We start from the raw sequence: 23939 nt of genomic DNA, 5'->3' as shown, positions 1-23939 counted from the left end.
TGCTGTAGGAGACCTTTCTCTCTTGGGGTTCATGTGTCTTCAGTGGATTCAGAGGCTTGTGAGAAAGAAATGGGAGCAGACAGGAGAGATCTTCTCAGTCCAGGAATAAACAGTATTTTTCAGTCCAAACTCTGTGGCTAGTTCAAAAGATGCTAGAACAGCCAGGTAGTCATGTGACCAGCTGGTCTAACCAATTCTGAATTGTATCACCTTAGCAGTCTCTGGAATGCTCCTCTTACACACAATACCCGATGATCAAGATCCATTGTGGGTTGAATGTGTCAGGGAATGGTCCTTTGTCCTCCCAAGCACAGTCTGTTAATATGCAAATGTCTTTTCCGGCCACGGCTGATCTGTTTAACAAGTCATTTCCTCACTCCAGCTACAATTTAAAATCAATGTTCTTGCCAAAATTAATGTGCCTCATTCTTGGCACCTAGCATGACAGTATCATGATCTACATTATCTAGTCCCTTTAGAATCCTAAAAACAGCAATCATGTCACTTCTCAATCTTCACTTTTCCAGTAAGAACATGCCCAATTTACAAAATTGAATTTCATTATCCAGTCCGTCCATTGTCTAAATCATTCTGGTTGCTCTCTTCTGTATCTGTTCAATAGCTGTAACATTCATTTTGTACAGTGGCGAGCAAAACTGCACAGTATTCTAAGTACAGTTGCACCAATGATTTATAAATGGCAGATTTACCTAACTATTTTGCCTCAATATTGACCTTTTAATAATCCCAACATTTCATGTGCTTTACTCACTGCCACCAAGCATTGTTGCAATAGCTTTAATTTATAAACATTCAGGATCCCCTTGCATCTTGTGTACACATTATTTTCTCTCCATTTAAGTATTGGTCCCTTCCTAGCTGTTTTAGCCCCACGTGAAGCATTTTGCATTGTTCTACATTCTAACATCTCCCAATTCACAAATATATTCAAATCCTCCTATAGTTTATCCTGTTCAGCTTTGCAATGTGCCAACTTTATTAGCTTAGTATCATTGCACATTTAACCACTGTTTTTGTGACTCCGAGCCCCAGATCATTAATAAAGATGTTAAACAAAAAGGTCTCCAAAAAAAACCTGTGGGACCCCACAGTAATACACGCCCAGGCTAAACCTTTGTTTTTAAAAATATGAGTAAGACATCTTTCTCTAGTCCCCAGGCATCAGTATTCAGTAATATGAGGAAGATTTGTGCCAAAATTCCTTAAGAATCCTCGGATGCATCTTATCTGGATTCTGAGATTTATTCACCTTAAGTTTGCACAGCTGTTCAACAACCAAGGCTCCTTAGACAGCACCTTCCAAACCCGCAACCTCTACCAACTAGAAGGACAAGGGCAGCAAATGCATGGGAACACCACCACCTGCAAGTTCCCCTCCAAGTCACACACCATCCTGACTTGGAACTATATCGCCGTTCCTTCACTGTCGCTGGGTCAAAATCCTGGAACTCCCTTCCTAACAGCACTGTGGGTGTACCTACCCCACATGGACTGCAGCGGTTCAAGAAGGCAGCTCACCACCACCTTCTCAAGGGCAATTAAGGATGGGCAATAAATGCTGGCCTGGCCAGCGATGCCCACATCCCATGAATGAATTTTAAAAAGTCACAATTTACTTGTGCAACACCCTCTAGTTCCTTTTCCATATCAAATAAGTTGCTGATCTCTTCTGCAATAACAGGAACTTATGGACCCAATGCGCCTGCGCCGACCATCAAGCACCCATCCAACCTAATCCCATTTTCCCACACTTGGCCTGTAGCCTTGTATGCTATGGCGTTTCAAGTGCTCATCTAAATACTTCTTAAATGTTGTGAGGGTTCCTGCCTCTACCACCCCTTCAGGCAGTGTGTTCCAGATTCCAACCACCCTCTGGGCGAAAACATTTTTCCTCAACTCCCCTCTAAACCTCCTGCCCCTTACCTTAAATCTATACCCCCTGGTTATTGACCCCTCCACTAAGGGAAAAAGTTCCTTCCTATCTATCTTATCAATGCCCCTCATAATTTTGTATACCTTGATCAGGTCCCCCCTCAGCCTTCTCCACTCCAAGGAAAACAACCCCAGCCTATCCAGTCTCCCTTCCTAACTGAAATGCTCCAGCCTGGGCAACATCCTGGTGAATCTCCTCTGCACCCTCTCCAGTGCAATCACATCCTTCCTATAGTGTGGTGACCAAAAGCTTGTCCAAAGGGGTACATTTTCAGGAGTGTCTTAAAGGGGGAAAACAAGTTAGAGAGCTGGAGCAGTGTAGGGGAGGGTATTCCAGAGCTTAGGGTCTAGGCAGCTGAAGGCATAGCCACCAATGGTGGAACAATAAAAATCAGGATACTCAAGAGGCCAGAATTAGATGAGCACAAATATCTCGGGGAATTGTGGGGTCGGAGCAGATTGCAGAGATAGAGAAGGGCACAGCCATGAAGTGGTTTGAAGACAAGGATCAGAATTTTTAAATCGATGTTGCTTGACCAGAAGCCAGTGTAGATCAGTGAGCACAGAGGTGATAGGTAAATGGGACTCGGTGCAAGTAAGAAGACGGGCAGCAGAGTTTTTGGTGACCTCAAGTTTACGGAGAGTAGTAAGTGGGAGACCAGGCAGGAGTCTGTTGGAATAGTCGTCTACGGGCAACATAAGAACATAAGAAATAGCAGCAGGAGTAGGCCATTCGGCCCCTTGAGCCTGCTCTGCCATTCAATAAGATCATGGCCAATCTGATTTTGGCCTTAACTCCACTTTACTGCCATAACCCTTGACTCCCTTTTAGATCAAAAATCTAACTCATCCTTGAATATATTTAATGACCCAGCCTCCACTGCTCCCTGGGGAAGAGAATTCCAAAGATTAACAACCCTCTGAGAGAAGACATTCCTCCTCATTTCCATCTTAAAAACGAGAACCCTTATTTTGAAACTGTGCCCCCTAGTTCTAGATTCCCCCACGAGGGGAAACATTCTCTCAGCATCTACTCTGTCAATCCCCCTCAGAATCTTATATGTTTCAAAATTATCACCTCTCATTCTTCTAAACTGCAATGAGTATAGGCCCAACCTGCTCTACCTTTCCTCATAAGACAGCCCCTTCATCCCAGGAAACTGCCGAGTGAACCTCTGATTTGCTTCCAAAGCAATTATATCCCTCCATAAATAAGGAGACCAAAACTGTGTGCAATACTCTTGGTGCAGTTTCACCAATGCTCTGTACAGTTGTAGCAGGACGTCCCTACAGTTATACTCCATCCCCCTTTGCAATAAAGCCCAACATTCCATTTGCCTTCCTAATTACTTGCTGTACTGGCATGTTAACCTTTTGTGATTCATGTACAAGGACATCCAGATCCTTCTGTACCCCAGCATTGTGCAGTCTTTTGCCATGTAAATAATAATATGCTTTTCTATTCTTCCTGCCAAAGTGCACAACCTCACATTTTCCCATATTATACTCCATCTTCCAAATTTTTGCCCACTCACTTAACCTATGTATATCCCTTTGCAGAATCTTTTTGTCCTCCTCACAACTTGCTTTCCTACCTATCTCTGTATCATTTGCAAATTTGGCTTCAATACACTCAGTCCCTTCATCCAAGTTATTAATATAGATCATAAATGGTTGAGGCCCCACCAGTAAACCCCTTGGCACTCCACTAGTTATAGTTTGACAATCTGAAAATGCCCCATTCATCCCTACTCTCGGGTTAGCTAATCCTCTATCCACACTAATATATTATCCCCAACACCATGAGCTCATGAGCGCTTATCTTGTGTAGTAATCTTTTACGTGGTACCTTATCGAATGCCTTTTGGAAATCCAAATACACTGCATCTACTGCAAATACACTTCTCTGCATTAAATTTTATCTGCCACGTGTCCACCCATTCCACCAGTCTATGTCCTCTCTATCACTGTTCTCCTCATAGTTCACAATACTTCCAAGTTTTGTTATCTGCAAATTTTGAAATTGTGCCCTGTACACCCAAGTCTAAGTCATTAATATATTTCAAGAAAAGCAGGGGTCCTAGCACGGACTCCTGGGAATCCCACTGCTATACCTTCCTCCTGTTCACCAGTTCTCTCTGCTTCCTGTCACTCAGCCAACGTCGTATCCAACTTTGCCAGCGAGCCTATTACGGGGAACTTTATCAAACACCTTTTGGAAGTCCACATAGACCAGAGCAACCACATTACCCTCATCAAAAAACTCAATCGAGTTGGTTAAACATGATTTACCTTTAACAAATCCATGCTGGGTCTCTTTATTAGGCTATACTTTTGTCTAAGTGACTTAACTTTGTCCCCCATTATCGTTTCCAAAAGCATACCCACCACTGAGGTTAAACTGACTGGCCTGTAGTTGCTGGATTTATTCTTACACCATTTTTTGAACAAGTGCTCTGGCACCAGCCCCATCCAGTAGCATCCAATGTACTTTTAAAAACTGGTGAGGATAGACCACAGCTTCAGCCTGTGGTTACAAGGACAGTATTACTGGCCTTATGTACTGAGTCTTCATTGGTAATTGCTTTTTGGAGCTCGAGATTCATAGTGCTACTTTGACAACTAAATAAATGACGAGGATGGATTTATTCCACCAGTTTTCCTTTGAAATGAATCATGTTGTAATGTCAATTTCTTAATAAGTTCCAGATGTCGGGAAGCAGATATGCTGATTGTCTTTAGTTACAAAGTTTAAATATTAAGTCAAAACGACAATTTAGATTTTTCTCTGCAATTAAATATTCAGTAGACATGATTAGTATTCAAACAGCACTGTTACAAACTGAGCAAATATTTATCATCAGAAATTTATCTCATTGAGCTTTAGCCTCTTCTGTGGACTACATTGAAATTACAGCTAGGAATCAGACAAATTACATTTAGTTTACATTTGAGTGGGTTCATTTATTAAACCTGCGGCATTAAAATAAGCTCTTACAGGGTTCAAATCCATTCTTCAGGCAATGCTGAAAGATAATCACGTAGTTTACGTTTTTAATATTACTTAGACTTGTTTCGATTGCCAAAGAGGTTGGAAAGAAATTTTCCAGATTTTTCCCCCCTCTAATTGACTGGGGTTTTTAATCTGATATTTCACCCATCTCAGGAGATTACATGGCTCCAGGTGTTTAGGCAGTGTTTGTATTGTGAGTCTCAAGACATCAGAACAGTATGGGGCAAGCTAGGTGAGACAGTGGGTCTTTTGTTGTCCTTCATTTTCCTTTGTTCATGTGTATATATAGAAACCTCCATATTTATCTCCAAAAGGAATGCACACTTTTTTTAACCAGTATTTTTTCCTCCTCTTGCACGATACCCAAGATTGCTGAGTTGGTGAAGGAGCTTCGCTGGAAATTAGACCAGCTGCTGGAGGATAAAATAAAGAAACCCACTATGGACTTGTGCACTTGTCCACGGGGATCACTCATCATTGACATGATTGTGAAACTTATAACGACTCAGTAACAACCGAGCTGGAAAAGGTGACATTCGAATGCACTAAGAACTTGGAGGGGGATCCGCTCAGCCATTTACACGACCTTCCCAAACACTGGCAGCAGAATTCAGATCTGTTACCCTTGTGAGCACTTCAGGTGAAGATAAAGTGAAGGTGAAGTGATTGAACAGTTTGATCCAACTACAGTATGTATGCACCAATAATTGAATCAGTGCAACTAACAAAATCCTACTGGATCTATTAATAAAGGATACTTGACTAACAAACCAGATCCACAACAGCTTTGTAATGGAAGTCATATATTTACTGTTCAACACAGGACGCACATGGAAGCTTGCCGTCTCAGTGGATTATCACTTTAAATTTACCGACCGAAAACTTAACATGCCTGTGCAACGAGGTTAATCAGCTTTCACTTCAGTACAACATAGCTTTCCCCAGAGAATTGCTCGAGACCAAGTAATTGCATCCCTGATGTCAGTTATTACCTAAAGGAGTGACTGCTGCTGCAGTTCGAGATTTTGGTTGATTGGCTGTTTACAAAGCATTTACATTAGACAAATATTAAATGCCTGACTGTGACGGTCACACTCCCCTCCCTGTGACATTGGATGAAGAAATATTTTAATTAGGAGCTAAGAAATAAAGATCAATCAATCTTTAAAAGACTCTGCTATCACTTCAGAAAGCAAATGAACTGTGCCTAAGTTGTTGCACTTTAAGGTGTATTGAAATATAAAATGAGTACTGTCAATCCTTAATTAAAACAGATATATATTTGCATCATGTGCTATTCTTAGAAAAATTCCTTTGCCTGGTGCTCGAGTTTTTTTTTAGATTCGGGGTGGTGGGGGAATAATCACTGGACAGAGGGTAATGAGCAGATGGCCATTTTAATGGTGAAGACTCTGGCTCAAATACAACTTTATAACAAGAAGTAAGTACAGCAGGGCATAGTGGTTATGTTACTGGACAAGTAACACAGAGGACTGGACTAATGATCTGGAACATGATTTCAAATCCCATGATGGCAGCTCTGTAATTTAAATTTCATTAAATAAACCTGGAATAAAAAGCTAGTATTAGTAATAATAACCATGAAACTACCGGATTATCATTTAAAACCCACCTTGTTCACTAATGTCCTTTAGGGAAGGAAACCTGCTATCTTTGTCTGACCTGTGTGTCACTCTAGACACGCAGCAATGTGGTTGACTTTTTACTGCCCTCTAAAATGGGCTAGCAAGCCACTCCGTTGTATTCATGAAGGTGGCTTACCATCTCAAGGACAATTAGGGATGGGCAATAAATGCTAGCCTTGCCAGTGCCACCCACATCCCATGATGAAAAATAAATTGACGAATCTGGATCAGTTCACTGGGAGAATGAGGAAAGAATGTGATAGACTCTTTGAAAGCGACAGGTCATGTTTAATTTAAAGAGCTCACTGCAGGTATTTGGTTTAAAAAAAAACTTGCATTTATATATTCCCTTTCACGATCTCAGGATATCCCAAGCTCTTTGCAGCCAATGAAATACTTTTGAAATTGTTGGAATGTGGCAGCCAATATGCTTACAGCAAAATCCCAAAGACAAGTTGATAAATGACCAGATAATCTGCTCTAGTGATGTTGATCGAGGGATAAATATTAGCTAGAACACCAGGATGACTCCTCTGCTCTTCTGTGAAACAGTGCCATGTGATCTTTTACATCCTCCTTCGAAGGCAGACATTTTAATGCCATCCAAAAGTATGCACTTGCTCATGCAAAAGATGGTACCTCCAACAGTTCAGCAATCTCTCAGTACTGCATTGAAATGTCAGCCTAGGTTTTGTGCTCATCCCTGGAGTAGGGCACAAACCCACAACCTGACTCAGGCAATAGTGCTACCATTAAGCCATGTCTGACACCTGGCAAAGTGGGGCTTTGTTTTAAATTTTACTCAAAATGTTTACAGCAACACAAGTTAAGGGGAAAGGATTTTGAAATGAATTGAATGAAGTGGATGAAATAAATAAAAGGAATGAAGTTTCAAAATAAAGTATCAGCATTTGAAATCTATATTTAGCGTCACTGAGACGTATCCTTACTCTGTGCTACTATGCCTAATGTAACAGCAATTTTCCCCCACCCTGCTCATCATTTTCTCTCCTGCATGAACAAAGGAACATAGAAACAGGAGAGGATGAAGCCTGAATGAGCACTATTCCACAGAGCCCCACCAGATCTCAACTAAGTGGCCATGCCTGAGTCTCTAGACCAAGTGTAGTCAACCTTTCAAAGCTCAAACTGAGAAATAAATTGTATGTTGACAAAGAAGCACAAGTTTCATATCCATTTGTTCACTGTTATTACAAGTATACTGCATTTTTAACCTTAGCTTATCAATATGATTTTTGAAATATTTGTTTCCATATACTTTAAATCTGTATTGTAATCTTATTCCTTCTCTCCTATCTCATTCCGCATCTCTCAGGAGTTATTAGCAACAGCTTCTGATCCAGGAACAGTTTCCATCATTTCTGCTGCATAGGCCAGTGGTGCTGAAGATTTATTCTTCTGCTGGTAACAGTGATGTTGCCCATGTTTGTTCCTTTAGTCACCTATGTACCAGCTAATTAAGAGCTAATTGTGCACAGCAAGCTCCCTGCTCAATATAGCAATTTGCATTCAGGTTCAAATAATTCATTTATGGAACAATTAATTCAAAATGTATGTTACCTAGATAGGAAGCTGGAAGCCCATTTTATTATGGCTGCTCACATCCTTTTCCATTGTGTACTTCACAGTGCATGACAGTGCAGCTGAACAAAGCATTTAAAGATCTTGCTGCAGGATGGATCACATGGCTCACATTACTCTGTCTGGCTGACCCTAAATCTGATTTTGTTAACCACTTACAAATATCTCAGTACAGACCTGAGGAATAACTGTTTCCTCACTGCCTCATAAGAACCTTACGCAGTAGCACTAACGATGCTTTTTTTCCAGAGCATAATTGGAACAAGGGTGAATGGTAGTTAATAAGCTGAAATTCCCTTAACAGTACCCATTCAGGAAGATCTAGGCTGTAGACTGCATGGTTCAAAGGAAATTGACCCTATTTGAATAAGTTTAGAATTTCAACTTCTCATCTAGAGTCTGGACTTACCAGGCACAAAAACTAGTTTAACAGCTGCAAAGTATCAATTTCTGAATGTAATCCTGTGACTTTTCAAGCAGATTATCAGATAATTATGAGAGGAAGATTGTTCAGCCCATCATAATTCAAGAACCTACAATCCTCCCATTGCTGCATCTAATTACACCTTTATTATGCAAGTTTTTGCCACTGCTGCTCTACCTGGAAGTCCCCTTCCTTCGGCTGATCACTTTGTGAAGAGAACTTCATTCATGTTTTACCAATTGGATCTCTGACATCAGGGCTCTTTCTGCATTGCCTCCAATGCATGAACATCTGCCTTGTTTCTTGTTGACCAGAATGGCCATGGTACTCTTGGTATGATTATGACCCAAGTCACTGTACAGTTTGGTCACTAGTTCATCCTGACTCATCATATTTTTGGCTGTATAGTTCAACAAGCCACTGGTTTTGTTAATTGTAGCTCTGCATTGGTTGGACAAGTTGCAAGTCAAATCAAGCCTTTCGAATTTGGTCAAATCCCTTTTGGAAATCTAAGTGCACTTTGTCAAGGAAATTGGTCAGGCAAGATTTCCCTCCTAAAGCTGCTTGTGACATTATTATTGTTCAGAGAATCTTCAATTTTACTCCTGATAATTGAATTCCATCTAACACAATGGAATAGGTGTGCAGAGGCCTGTGGTTAATTTTTAACCCTCTTTTTTGGTTATGGGTATATTAGGCTGTTTCCAATCTATTGACTCTTTCAATGGCTCGCAAACGCCCTCGTTAGTCTCACCTCTCAATGCGATTTGTTTTAAGCTCTTTTCGTTGCTTAGCCTTCCATTCATTATATTGAAGTTGAGAATTTTTGTCTTGCCCTTCTCCAAAAAAAATCAAGTTGTTCACATCTTGCATGTAAATGCATGGAAATTGAGAATATTTAGTCTTGTGTGCTCATCCTCAAGTTTCACATCCCCATTTGTATCTTGTAATCTTTTCACCTCTTCTGACAGACATGTTGCTCTTATAGTATTGAATTCATTTGTTACTGTTATGTTATACTAAGTCTCACTTTGCCCCTCTGCTCACCTTTTGGTATTACATGTTCTTATGTTCATCTCAGTGAACCCCATCCCCTTTCTCCCTGCAGGATTTGTAAGATCATTTTCATTTGCAATTTGCTTGTTACTCAACTTCGGGTTATGCTTGTTTGGTCTCAGTTTGCAAATCTGAGATCTGTATTTGTCCTGTATGCGCAGTATTATTCCTTTAAAGATGTTGCATGTGTCCTGTGCTGAGGTGTTGAACAACCTCTTCCAAAATCAATTGGAGGAAGATGTTCATTCTCATTTTGGATGATTTCAAGTTACAACCCCCAACACTCATTTTCAAAATGCATATTTTTCTGTTGAAATAAAAAAATTATAATGCAGAAAAAGTATGTCTGGTTCTGCCCTATATAACACTAACAAACAGGAACAGTTGCTTTGGACACATCCTTTTACTAATAAATTAGATCACTAGACTGCAGAATAGAAGATGCATGCTGACATCAGAACCATATTTCATGAAATACATATGAAAGGATGACCTCAGCACTTGAGAGATTCTGTTCTGGATTTCTCAAAAATGGTACATCAATTTGGATAAGATGAGCTTTAACTTTCATTTTTACTCTGCACAGCAGCAATAAAGACGCCACCACATCATCGCTAGGCTGGGGCCCTTTAACAGAAGTACAGCTAATGTTTAACAATGGTTAAGTTGCCAAATTTACCAGAAGTAGTATCTATTTAATAATTTAACATTAGTAATTATTCCCCTTTAATCGTTTTTGTGACCAGCATCTGGATTACAGTTGATGAGGCTTTGAACCCTGGATAAGATAATTTCATTGGAGCTATTGCAGTCTTCTGGATTGTATGGTGGAGATACTGTCAATACTCCAGCCACACACAGCACCTTGTGTTGGTCCCCCTGCTCGGTAACAGGAATCCTATTTTTCTCCAGCCAAGATTTAAGGTTGGATTTCCGTTGTTCAAGCTCCTCTTTGCTGTAGACCTTGGCAGCTACAGGCATAAATAAGGCAGAGAGTCTCTCAGTTGTGTTGTTTTCTCCTTCATTGATCAGTTCCACTGTCTGGATTGCATGGCCCATAATAGTCACAATAGACACCTTCCCAGCATCTTCGAAGTTTACCAGAACAATGCTGAAAGAAATTAAAAATGAAATTGGCCACTAAGATACTGACAGCAAAGATAAAAACTACCAGTACTTCCCAACAATGACTGCAGCCAAAGGCACCTTCCTACATGTATTCTAAGCGGCAATTCTACACACCTCAGCTGCCCCACTGCCATGCCTTCACTGGAGTGTAAAAAGCACATGAGCTAACAGATTTTTATTGCTAGCTGCAAGAAGCTGAAATCCACATTGTGTTGGAGCACAATCCACTCAACAAGTATGTCACAAAATCTGTATTTATATTGCGCTTTTAACGTAATAAAATGATCCAAAGCACATCACAGGGGCGTTATAAAGCAAAATTTGACACTGAGCCACATAAGGTGATATTAGGGCAGATGGCCAAAAGCTTGGGCAAAGAGGTAGGTTTAAGGAGTGTCTTAAAGGAAAAGAGGTGGAGGGAATTCCAGCGCTTAGGGCCTAGGCAGCTGAAGGCACGGCCACCAATAGTGGAGCAATTAAAATTTGGAATGCTCAACAGGCCAGAATTAGATAAACAGATATTTCAGATGGTTGTGGGGCTGGAGGAGATTAAAGAGATAAGGAGGACCAAGGCCATGGATGGATTTGAAAACAGGGGTAAGAATTTTATAATTGAGGTGTTGCTTGACTAGGAGCAAATGTAGGTCTACGAGCACAGGGTGATGGGTGAACAGAACTTGGTGCGAGTAAGGGCACGGGCAGCAAAGTTTTGGACGACCTCAACTTTAGAGGGTAGACTGTGGGAGGCCGGCCATCAGTGTGTTGAAATAATCAATTCTAGAGGTAGCAAAGGCATAGATGAGGGTTTCAGCAGCAAATGAGCAGTCCAGCAATGTTACGGAGATGGAATATGCAGTTTTAGTGGTGGCGCAGATACGTAGTTGGAAGCTCATCTCGGGGTCAAATATGAACCCAAAGTTACAAACAGTCTGGTTCAGTCTAAGACAGTTGCTAGGGAAAGGGACAGAGTCGTAAGCTATGGAACAATGTAGTGGCAGGGACCGAAGACAATGGCTTCGCTCTTTCCAATATTTGTCAGAAATTTCTGCTCATTCAGAAATGGATGTCAGATAAACAGTCTGATAACTTAGCAACAGTGTAGGAGTCAAGAGAGGAGAGGTAGAGCTGGGTGTAAGGAACTAGATAATGAAGTCAGCATGACTAAGGGAAAGAGTAGGCAGGGAGCAGATGATGAAAGCAAAGGGACTGGTGGTCTGAGGTGCATTTGTTTTAATGCAAGAAGTGTAGTAGGTAAGGCAGATGAACTTAGGGCTTGGATTAGTACCTGGGAGTATGATGTTATTGCTATTACTGAGACTTGGTTAAGGGAAGGGCATGATTGGCAACTAAATATCCCAGGATTTCGATGCTTCAGGCGGGATAGAGAGGGAGGTAAAAGGGGTGGAGGAGTTGCATTACTGGTCAAAGAGGATATCACAGCTGTGCTGAAGGAAGGCACTATGGAGGACTCGAGCTGTGAGGCAATATGGGCAGAACTCAGAAATAGGAAGGGTGCGGTAACAATGTTGGGGCTGTACTACAGGCCTCCCAACAGCGAGCGTGAGATAGAGGTACAAATATGTAAACAGATTATGGAAAGATGTAGGAGCAACAGGGTGGTGGTGATAGGAGATTTTAACTTTCCCAACATTGACTGGGATTCACTTAATGTTAGAGGTCTAGATGGAGCAGAATTTGTAAGGAGCATCCAGGAGGGTTTTCTAGAGCAGTATGTAAATAGTCCAACTCGGGAAGGGGCCATACTGGACCTGGTGTTGGGGAATGAGCCCGGCCAGGTGGTTGAAGTTTCAGTAGGGGACTACTTTGGGAATAGTGATCACAATTCCGTAAGTTTTAGAATACTCATGGACAAAGACGAGAGTGGTCCTAAAGGAAGAGTGCTAAATTGGGGGAAGGCCAACTATACCAAAATTCGGCAGGAGCTGGGGAATGTAGATTGGGAGCAGCTGTTTGAAGGTAAATCCACATTTGATATGTGGGAGGCTTTTAAAGAGAGGTTGATTAGCGTGCAGGAGAGACATGTTCCTGTGAAAATGAGGGATAGAAATGGCAAGATTAAGGAACCATGGATGACAGGTGAAATTGTGAGACTAGCTAAGAGGAAAAAGGAAGCATACATAAGGTCTAGGTGGCTGAAGAAAGACGAAGCTTTGGAAGAATATCGGGAATGTAGGACCAATCTGAAACGAGGAATTAAGAGGTCTAAAAGGGGTCATGAAATTTCTTTAGCAAACAGGATTAAGGAAAATCCCAAAGCCTTTTATTCATATATAAGGAGCAAGAGGGTAACTAGAGAAAGGATTGGCACACTCAAGGACAAAGGAGGAAAGTTATGCGTGGAGTCAGAGAAAATGGGTGAGATTCTAAACGAGTACTTTGCATCGGTATTCACCGAGGAGAGGGACATGACTGATGTTGAGGTTAGGGACAGATGTTTGATTACTCTAGGTCAAATCGGCATAAGGAGGGAGGAAGTGTTGGGTATTCTAAAAGGCATTAAGGTGGACAAGTCCCAGGTCCGGATGGGATCTATCCCAGGTTACTGAGGGAAGCAAGAGAGGAAATAGCTGGGGCCTTAACAGATACCTTTGCAGCATCCTTAAACACGGGTGAGGTCCCGGAGGACTGGAGAATTACTAATGTTGTCCCCTTGTTTAAGAAGGGTAGCAGGGATATCCAGGTAATTATAGACCGGTGAGCCTGACGTCAGTGGTAGGGAAGCTGCTGGAGAAGATACTGAGGGATAGGATCTATTCTCATTTGGAAGAAAATGGGCTTATCAGTGATAGGCAACATGGTTTTGTGCAGGGAAGGTCATGTCTTACCAACTTAATAGAATTCTTTGAGGAAGTGACAAAGTTGATTGATGAGGGAAGGGCTGTAGATGTCATATACATGGACTTCAGTAAGGCGTTTGATAAGGTTCCCCATGGTAGGCTGATGGAGAAAGTGAAGTTGCATGGGATCCAGGGTGTACTAGCTAGATGGATAAAGAACTGGCTGGGCAACAGGAGACAGAGAGTAGCAGTGGAAGGGAGTTTCTCAAAATGGAGACGTGTGACCAGTGGTGTTCCACAGGGATCCGTGCTGGGACCACTGTTGTTTGAGATATACATAAATGATTTGGAGGAAAGTATAGGTGGTCTGATTAGCAAGTTTGCAGACGACACTAAGATTGGTGGAGTAGCAGATAGTGAAGGGGACTGTCAGAGAATACAGCAGAATATAGATAGATTGGAGAGTTGGGCAGAGAAATGGCAGATGGAGTTCAATCAGGGCAAATGCGAGGTGATGCATTTTGGAAGATCCAATTCAAGAGTGAACTATACAGTAAATGGAAAAGTCCTGGGGAAAATTGATGTACAGAGAGATTTGGGTGTTCAGGTCCATTGTTCCCTGAAGGTGGCAACGCAGGTCAATAGAGTGGTCAAGAAGGCATACGGCATGCTTTCCTTCATCGGACGGGGTATTGAGTACAAGAGTTGGCAGGTCATGTTACAGTTGTATAGGACTTTGGTTCGGCCACATTTGGAATACTGCGTGCAGTTCTGGTCGCCACATTACCAGAAGGATGTGGATGCTTTCGAGAGGGTGCAGAGGAGGTTCACCAGGATGTTGCCTGGTATGGAGGGCGCTAGCTATGAAGAGAGGTTGAGTAGATTAGGATTATTTTCATTAGAAAGGCGGAGGTTGAGGGGGGACCTGATTGAGGTGTACAAAATCATGAGAGGTATAGACAGGGTGGATAGCAAGAAGCTTTTTCCCAGAGTGGGGGACTCAAATACTAGGGGTCACGAGTTCAAAGTGAGGGGGGAAAAGTTTAGGGGGGATATGCGTGGAAAGTTCTTTACGCAGAGGGTGGTGGGTGCCTGGAACGCGTTGCCAGCGGAGGTGGTAGATGCGAACACGATAGCGTCTTTTAAGATGTATCTAGACAGATACATGAATGGGCAGGAAGCAAAGAGATACAGACCCTTAGAAAATAGGCGACATGTTTAGGTAGAGGATCTGGATCGGTGCAGGCTTGGAGGGCCGAAGGGCCTGTTCCTGTGCTGTAATTTTCTTTGTTCTTTTTTCTTTTGTTTGTCATCAGCTAACATGAAAACAAACACTATGTTTTCGGAACATGTCGCTAAGGGGCAACATGTGGATGAGAAATAGGAGGGGCCAAGGATAGATCTTTGGAGGACACCAGAGGTAACTATGCGGGAGCAGGAAGAGAAGCCATTCCAGGTGATATTGTGGCTACGATTACATAAATACGAATGGAATCAGAAGAGTGCAATCCCAACCAACAAGATGACAGTGAAGTGGCATTGAAGGAGGATGGTGTGGTCAATCGTGTCAAGGTAAATGTATTTACGGGGAAGCTATAAGTACATGAGGGAGAAGAAAAATAGGTTGTGTTGATAGGTTTAGAGGAAAAGGGTGGGGTTTAAAGAGATGTTCAGCAAATTTCTCTTACCTTCCTGATACTGGGTCGACAGTAAAGACCCACCCTTGATATGCATGTTTTTCATCTGCAGTGACTTTCACTTCTTTGTTAAGATATTTTTCCCATTCCAAAGGTTTTTTTGTATTCCATTCATTCATATTCACTAGACAACCGCTTTCCCAATCTATTGAAATACAAATCATAAACATTGTATTCTTCACACCATTACTGAAGGTCTTTATATCCTGCAACATACTTTCTCAAAATAAATCTGCAAATAGGATGAATTCAGCCCAATGGTAAGCCCCTTTTGATGGTCATGGGCATTAGTTCCAAATATGAGGCATCACAAAAGTAGGGGATATCGAGCTGTGTTGTAATTAATGCTAGTTTATTCCGGCAATAGTACTGAAGACCTGTGATCCAGAACTTGCCGCACCCCTAGCCAAGCTGTTCCAGTACAGCAACAACACTGGCGGCTACCCTGCAATGGGGAAAATTGCCCAGGTACGTCCTGTACACAAAAAGCAGGACAAGTCCAACCCGGCCAATTACCGCCCATCAGCCGACTCTCAATCATCAGTAAAGTGATGGAAGGTGTCAACAGTGCCATCAAGCGACACTTGCTTAGCAATAACTTGCTCAGTGACGCTCAGTTTGGGTTCCGCCAGGACCATTTAGCTCCTGACCTCATTACAGCCTTGGTTCAAACATGGACAAAAGAGCTGAACTCAAGAAGTGAGGTGAGAGTGACTGCCCTTGACATCAAGGTAGGATTTGACCGAGTATGGCATCAAGGAGCCCTAGCAAAACTGAGGTCAATCGGAATCAGGGGGAAAACCCTCCGCTGGCTGGAGTCATACCTAGCGCAAAGGAAGATGGTTGTGGTCGTTGGAGGTCAATCATCTGAGCTCCAGGACATCACTGCAGGAGTTCCTCAGGGTAGTGTCCTAGGCCCAACCATCTTCAGCTGCTTCATCAGTGACCTTCCTTCAATCATAAGGTCAGAAGTGGGGACATTCGCTGATGATTGCACAATGTTCAGCAGCATTCGCGATTCCTCAGATACTGAAGCAAGACTTGGACAATATCCAGGCTTGGGCTGATAAGTGGCAATGAACATTCGTGCCAGGCAATGACCATCTCCAACAAGAGAGAATGTAACCATCTTCCCTTTACATTCAATGGCATTACAATCACTGAATCCCCCACTATCAACATCCTAGGGGCTATTATTGACCAGAAAAACTGAACTGGAGCAGCCATATAAATACCGTGGCTACAAGAGCAGGTCAGAGGCTAGGAATCCTGCGGCGAGTAACTCACCTCCTGACTCCCCAAAGCCTATCCACCATCTACAAGGCACAAGTCAGGAGTGTGATGAAATACTCTCCACTTGCCTGGATGGGTGCAGCTCCAACAACACTCAAGAAGCTCGACACCATCCAGGACAAAGATTGGCACCCTATCTACAAACATTCACTCCCTCTACCACCAACGCACAGTGGCAGCAGTGTGTACCATCTACAACATGCACTGCAGCAATACACCAAGGCTCATTAGACAGCACCTTCCAAACCCACGATCTCTGCCAACTAGAAGGACAAGGGCAGCAAATGCATGGGAACACCACCACCTGCAAGTTCCCCTCCAAGTCACACACCATCCTCACTTGGAACTATATCGCCGTTCCTTCACTGTCAATGGGTCAAAATCCTGGAACACCCTTCCTAACAGCACTGTGGGTGTACATACCCCACATGGACTGTAGCGGTTCAAGAAGGCAGCTCACCACCACCTTCTCAAGGGCAATTAGGGATGGGCAATAAATGCTGGCCTGGCCAGCAACACCCACATCCCATGAATGAATAAAAAAAAATAGACAGCTTGTCCTCTTCAGTGGATTACCTCCATTAGACCTGTACCAGTGACCTTCCCAATCATAAGGTCAGAAGTGGGGATGTTCGCTGATGATTGCACAATGTTCAGCACCATTGCGACTCCTCAGATACTGAAGCAGTCCGTGTAGAAATGCAGCAAGACCTGAACAATATCCAGTCTTGGGCTGATAAGTGGCAACTAACAGTTGCGCCACACAAGTGCCAGACAATGACCATCTCCAACAAGAGAGAATCTAACAATCTCCCCTTGACATTCAATGGCATTACAATCACTGAATCCCCCACTATCAACATCCTGGGGGGTTACCATTGACGTGAAACTGAACTGGAGTAGCCATATAAATACCGTGGCTACAAGAGCAGGTCAGAGGCTAGGAATCCTGTGGTGAGTAACTCACCTCCTGACTCTCTAAAGCCTGTCCACCATCTACAAGGAACAAGTCAGGAGTGTGACGGAATACTCTCCACTTGCCTGGATGGGTGCAGCTCCAACAACACTCAAGAAGCTCGATACCATCCAGGACAAAGCAGCCCGCTTGACTGGCACCCTATCCACAAACATTCACTCCCTCCACCACCGACCCACAATGGCAGCAGTGTGTACCATCTACAAGATGCACTGCAGCAATGCACCAAGGCTCCTTAGACAGCACCTTCCAAACCCACGATCTCTACTACCTAGAAGGACAAGAGCAGCAAATGCACAGGAACACCATCACCTGCAAGATCCCCTCAAAGCCACACACAATCCTAACTTGGAACTATATCCCCGTTCCTTCATTGTCACTGGGTCAAAATTCTGGAACTCCCTTCCTAACAGCACTGTGGGTGTAACCTTCCCACATGGACTGCAGCAGTTCAAGAAGGCAGCTCACCACCACCTTCTCAAGGGCAATTAGGGATAGGCAATAAATGCTGGCCTGGCCAGTGACGCCCACATCCCATGAATTAATAAAAAAAACCTACAGAGACAGGAGAATGAGAAACCATTCCCCACAGTATAGAAATCAACTCTCCGGACAGCACTGTTGGAACTGCCACTCAAAAGACGACAGCGAGGATGGGCAAATTAACCACCGCACCATGGTGCAAGAGGCCATTAAAGTGGAGGAAGCGAAATGGTATGTGGAAGTGGTATAGTAGTGTTGGGGAGTAGACACTTTTCCCTGCAGCCTTGACCGGGAGTCTTGAAGGCTGTGTTGCCAGGGTTAAGAACTTCTCCTCACAGCTGGAGAAGAACTTGGAGCAGGAGGAGGAGAATCCACTTGTAATGGTTCACATAGGAACCAACAGAGGTGGAACTAGGAATGAGGTTCTGCTGAGGTAGTTTGAGGAGCTAGGGTCCAAATTAAAAAGCAGAACCTCAAAGATAATAACCTCTGGATTACTTCTTCAGCCCCTTGGGACGGGGACAAACAGATAGGAGGGCTAAATGCATGGTTGAAAAAGAATGGTGTAGGAGGCAGAGGTTTCAATTCACAGGGCACTGGCACCAGTACCGGGGAAACTGAAAACTGTTCCATTGGGACAGACTCCACTTAAACCAAGCTGGGACCAGTATCCTGGCAAATCAAGTAACCAGGGAAGTAGATAGGTCTTTATCTAATTAGCTGTGGAGCTGGGGATGGGCGGGAAGAGGGTTCAGAAAAGGGCAAGCTTATAAGTCAAAAGGCAAAAGTTAAGGCTGTTCAGTAGCACTTTGGGTATCAAGGAAAGGACATAAAGCTAATAGGACATTAGTGACTAAGATCACATGAGGAAAACTAATAAAAAGTTATTAAAGGCACTATATCTAAACACACAAAGCATTCATAATAAGATAGATGCATTCATGGCACAAATAGATGGGTTTGATCTAGTAGCTATTACTAAGATATGACTGCAAGGTGACTAAGGTTGGAACTAAATATTCCAGGCTCCTAACTTTTAGAAAAGATAGGCAAAAATGGAAAAGCTGGCCGGGGGGGGGGGGGGGGGGGGGGGGGGGGGGGGGGCAGTAGCACTGATAATAGAGAATGAGATAAAGACAGTTGTGAGTAAGGATCTTAGCTCAGAAAATCAGAATATAGAATCAATATAGGTGCAGCTAAGAAATGGCAAAGGACAGAAAATACAGGTGGCTGTAGTTATAGGCCCCCTAACAGTGATAATGATGATAATGCTGGACAGAGTTTAAAATCAGCAAATTAGAGATGCACATAACAAAGGCAATGCAATAATCATAAGAGGACTTTACTCTTCATACAGACTGGGCAAACCAAATTGGCAAAAGTAGTTTGGAGGAGGAGTTCATGAAATGCATTCGAGACATTTTCTAAAACTAACTAGGGAACAGGCTATTTTAGATCTAGTCTTGTGTAATGACAAAGTTAATTAGTATTCCTATAGTACAGGGTCCCATGGGAAAGAGTGATCAGAACGATAGAATTTCATAGAATTTGACAGTAATGTGGGTAAGTCTGAAACTAGAGGCTTAAATTTAAACAAAGCTAACTATGTAAATATGAAGGGTGAGTTGGCTAAATTGGGAAAATAGCTTAAAAGATATGAGTAGATGAGCAATAGCAAACATTTAAAGAAATAATTCATAATTCCTAACAAAGAGATAAAATTCTGCATGGGAAAGGTGGTCAAACAGTGGCTAACAAGAGAAGTTAAGGATAGTATTAAATTAAAAACAGGCTTACAAAGTTGCCAAAAAGGTTAGTAAACCTGAGGATTGGGAGTGTTTTAGAAATCGGCAAAGGATGACCCAGAAATATAAAAAAGGGGGAAAAAAATGAATGAGTAAACTAACAGATATAAAAACAAATTGTAGGAGCTTCTACAAGCATATAAAAAAGGAAGTGACTAGCAAAGGTAAATGTGATAGAAACACTAGAAATTATAATGGGAGTAGGGAAATAGGAGAGATATTAAACAAGTATCTTGCATCTGTCGATTAAAATGTTTTTATGAAGGGGAAATCATGCTTGACAAGTTATTAGAGTTTTTGGGGGGTGCAACTAGCTGGGTAGATAAAGGGGAAATCAGTGACGGATTTTCAAAAGGCATTCAATAAGGTGCTACACAGGAGGTTGTTGCACAAGATTAGGGCTCATGGGATTGGAGGTATTAGCCTGGATTGAGAATTTGTTCATGAACAGAAAACACAGTAGCGATAAACAGGTTGTTTTTAGGTTGGCAGGTTTTAACTAGTGGGGTATCACAAGGGTCAGTGCTTGGTCCTCAGCTATTTACAATCTATTCCAATGACTCAGATGAAGGGACTAAGTATAATGTATCCAAGTTTGCTGATGATAAAAAACTAGGTGGGAAAGTAAGCTGTAAGGAGGACGCAAAGACACTGAAAAGGGATATAGACAGGTTAAGTGAGTGAGCAACAAGTTGGCACTTGGAATATAATATGGGAAAATGTAAAATTATCCACTTTGATTTTTTTTTAAAAATCAGCTTTTCCATTTTTCCTGAGTTGAAACCCAAGCAAATGTTGGTATTCAAAGGGATTTAGTTGTCCTTGTACACTTTGAGAAAGTTGCTGCAGTTATATAGGATATTGGTAAGACCACACCTGAAGTACTGTCTACAGTTTTGGTCTCCTTAACTAAGGAAAGAAATACCTGCCGTAGAAGGAATGCATCAAAAAGTTCATCAGATTGATTCCTGGGATGAGAGGGGTGTCTTACAAGAAGAGATTGAGCAGAATGGGACTATGTTTTCTGGAGTTTAGGAGGAGAGGTGATATCATGAATTTTTTTAATTCTTCAGAGGACTTGACAGGGTAGATGCAAGAGACTGTTTCCCCTGGCTGGAGTGTCTAGATCTAGGGTTCATAGTCTCAGGACAAGGGGTCGTTGAGTATATTCAAGACTGAGATTTGGATACAAAGGGAATCAAGGGATATGAGGAAAAGGCAGTAAAGTGCAGTTGAGGTAGATGAGCCATGATTTTATTAAATGGCAGGCTCGAGCACACTCCAGGGCTGTATGCCCTACTGCTACTCCTATTTCTTATGTTCTTAACTCATCTTGAAGAATCGCAAATGTCAGTCAGTAATACCTAAATACGTGGGAGAAATCGATTAAGATTTGAGTTTATGTGTAGGGGTGTAAGTTGAGGGGGGGAAAAAAATCAGCCTTGCATGAAAAACTCAAAAAAATTGCTACAGCCAATAATTCACTTTGCAATGTTATTAGCTGATCAATACTGACAAGGAAGTTTCCAGCATAGATCCCTGTTCTAGGTTCTACCTGACAGTAGCACTCACCTGAGTCAGAAGATTGGGGATTCAAGTCCTATTCCAGCACATAAACTATCTTACTGCTTGGGTGAACTTCAGAGACCCTGTGGCACTAATCAAGCAACACAGGGAGTTCTCCTGGTACTCTGACCAAAATTCACTCCCCACCCCAACCAACATCATCAAAAATGTTTTAATCTGATTAATCATTTATTGTTTGAGACATTGCTGTGCAAAGTATTGGCTGCATTTGTCTACAACAAATTGATTGTAAAGCACTTCAGGACATCCTGAGGATATAAGAAGCTGCATATTTAACACTTAGCTAATTTCAATCAGTGCTGCAAGAGGGACAGTACAATAGGTTTCAGCTTCGCAACCTTGGGAAAGGCTCCTATTTATCATACCCAGTGAGTAGAGGATCCAACTCAGTGGCATTTGTCTGAATAGTCAGATTGTCTACTGCCTGGACCCACACATGAAGAATAATCATTTGGGAAAGGTGTCAGATGACTGACAACAAGGATGGAATCATTGTGCTCTGGAATGAAGGAGAAAAGATAAAGTTGGCAGAAAAAGGAAGAAATGATAATGTGGGGTGCATTTACATTAAAACAATCACTCGCACTGCCAAACCCAAGAGTTCTGAAATTACCTCCCCTCAAACTCTCCAGAGCAAAGGTCTGACCTGACTTGAGAGAGAAGCAGTGTGGGGTACCATGCAGGAGGTAATCCTACCCTCTCAAGTTTAGCAGTCTGAAGTTACACTTGGTGTGATGTCAAACCAAATTTTAAAAATGTTCTGGGGTCTCTTGGACTTTGTAAACCCGTCTAGAGTTAATTTAAACATTTACAATGTGCAGACACTGGTCTGTGGTGTAAAGACATTAATTTTGAACAGGTGAGAGAAGAACACTTTCTTGAGCAGAAGGGGAATTTCAACAGAAGGCCGTGTGAATGGGGTATTGCCTGGCTAGAATCCATAACACTGCACTAAGAATTATACCTGAAATATCACCTTGCCCTTTGTTTTCTTGATGATTTCTGCCTGTCTAGGGTTCTCAACACTCCTGGAATGACTGGAAGTCTACCAGAATTGAGGTTCTTATCCCAAACTGTGTCTCAAAAAACCCAGGATATCAGCAATTTAAATTTCCCACCATAGTAAGTCCCCATAAACAACAGACACTAACGTGAGATACTGTAAATAATTACTGTTAGCCTGGTGTCAGGAGACAGAACAAAGTTAAACTGCAATAATTTTAAACAAAATAATTGCCAGCTTTTTCTAAGGAGCTCATCACTAGCTGCTACTTAGTGCAGTCATCCCCAAGGAGCCACAACTGGCTGGTGGGGAGTCAGGAATCTGGGAGGGGGGCTGTGAAGAAAAGAGATGTAGACAGGAATGGGGGGGAAGAGAACAAGAGAGATGGATATTTTGGATGGGAGGTCGGGGGGAGAGAAGGGGGCTTGGAGTCAGCACACAGGGGCTCAAGTAGGTTTGCCCTGATTTTCTCTCTTCTCTACTCACAGATGGCCTCCTGATTCTCATGACTTCTTGCACAGCTGCTGGTGCGAAGCCATGAGCAAAGATACTCCACTACAGGGGGCTCAACTGTTATAAGGTAAATGCAATAACATTTGTAGAAGCCAAGTGATAAAACTTCACCTGAACATGTCATGTAGTCAGAACATCAAGTGGTCAAACCTCTAGGAATGCCGCCACCAAGAGTTGTCAACCCCGTGCCTGACCCACTGAGTTTTAGTTCTTGTTTCAGATTTCAGCATTTGCAGTCTTTTGCTTTCTGTAGCACAACAGAACAGATTGTGATGCAAATCAGTGCTGACTTGCTGTGAGAAGTGCAACATGTAGCAGTCTGGGTGCAGATAAACAATAATATAACTTTACAAAAGCAAAAGACTGCGGATGCTGAAAATCTAAAATAAAAACAGAAAACGTTGAAAATACTCAGGAGGTCCGAGAGCATCTGTGAAGAAACAGAGCCAAGTCCGTAACCCTTCGTCAAGTATAATTTTACCCATACTGTACTAAAATACATTTTTAAAATGCGACTCGATTATAATATTCAACCCAGGCTTTGCACAATGGATCCTCAAGCCTAAAGAACTGTTTTATTACCCAGAAATTAAAAGGCGCCACTCTAGCCACCTACCTCCTTGCTGCGACGCTTCTCAATTGACGTCACCTACTTTGTGTCCCTTCTGAATGACGTCAAAAGCACCAGGCGTTTGAATTGGGTCACGTGAGGCGATCAGGCGCAAAATGTGGTTAAAGTTGCAGTTAGTAAACGGGATACTTCCTTCACATTTTAATTAATGTTACAGTTTAAAGATAAATATTGGGTCTGACGTTTTCTTGTAGTAATTCTCACTGTAATATAGCCAACAGGGCTGATCAAATGCTGAACTGCCCCAGCTCTGAGAGGGGAGGTCTTAATTTGCCTCATACCCCCAAGAAACGCTCAGTTAAAGGGTGAAAAAGTAACGGAGTAAGGGAAT

General features: G+C 42.3%; 2 protein-coding genes across 4 annotated transcripts in view; one reads left to right on the top strand and one right to left on the bottom strand.

Annotated features, from left to right (window-relative positions):
* The window catches only part of dhx57 (DEAH (Asp-Glu-Ala-Asp/His) box polypeptide 57), a 167545-nt gene extending 157536 nt beyond the window's left edge, over positions 1–10009 (top strand). For both annotated transcript variants that reach the window (XM_068044535.1, XM_068044536.1), the window contains exon 24: positions 5335–10009. In XM_068044535.1, the coding sequence (XP_067900636.1) occupies positions 5335–5478 (144 nt within the window). In that variant the 3' untranslated portion in view covers positions 5479–10009. The remainder of the gene's footprint in view (positions 1–5334) is intronic.
* A 239-nt stretch (positions 10010–10248) lies between these two features.
* gemin6 (gem (nuclear organelle) associated protein 6) lies at positions 10249–23670 on the bottom strand. 2 transcript variants are annotated; one of them, XM_068044539.1, is made up of 3 exons: positions 23594–23670; positions 15309–15462; positions 10249–10805 (listed from the first exon to the last, which is right to left on the bottom strand). In XM_068044539.1, exons 2-3 carry the CDS (start codon positions 15434–15436, stop codon positions 10421–10423), a joined length of 513 nt encoding a protein of 170 aa, XP_067900640.1. In that variant the 5' UTR covers positions 15437–15462; positions 23594–23670; the 3' UTR covers positions 10249–10420. The 2 variants fall into 2 exon arrangements, with proteins under 2 accessions (XP_067900640.1, XP_067900639.1); XM_068044538.1 differs by lacking the exon at positions 23594–23670 and adding an exon at positions 23089–23359.
* Positions 23671–23939: the final 269 nt, after the last annotated feature.

This window comes from Heterodontus francisci, chromosome 13 (assembly GCF_036365525.1).
Source record: "Heterodontus francisci isolate sHetFra1 chromosome 13, sHetFra1.hap1, whole genome shotgun sequence".
Classification (NCBI taxonomy): Eukaryota; Metazoa; Chordata; class Chondrichthyes; order Heterodontiformes; family Heterodontidae; genus Heterodontus; species Heterodontus francisci.
Note: the sequence above shows the minus strand (reverse complement) of the source record. Positions and strands in the feature narration are given on the sequence as shown.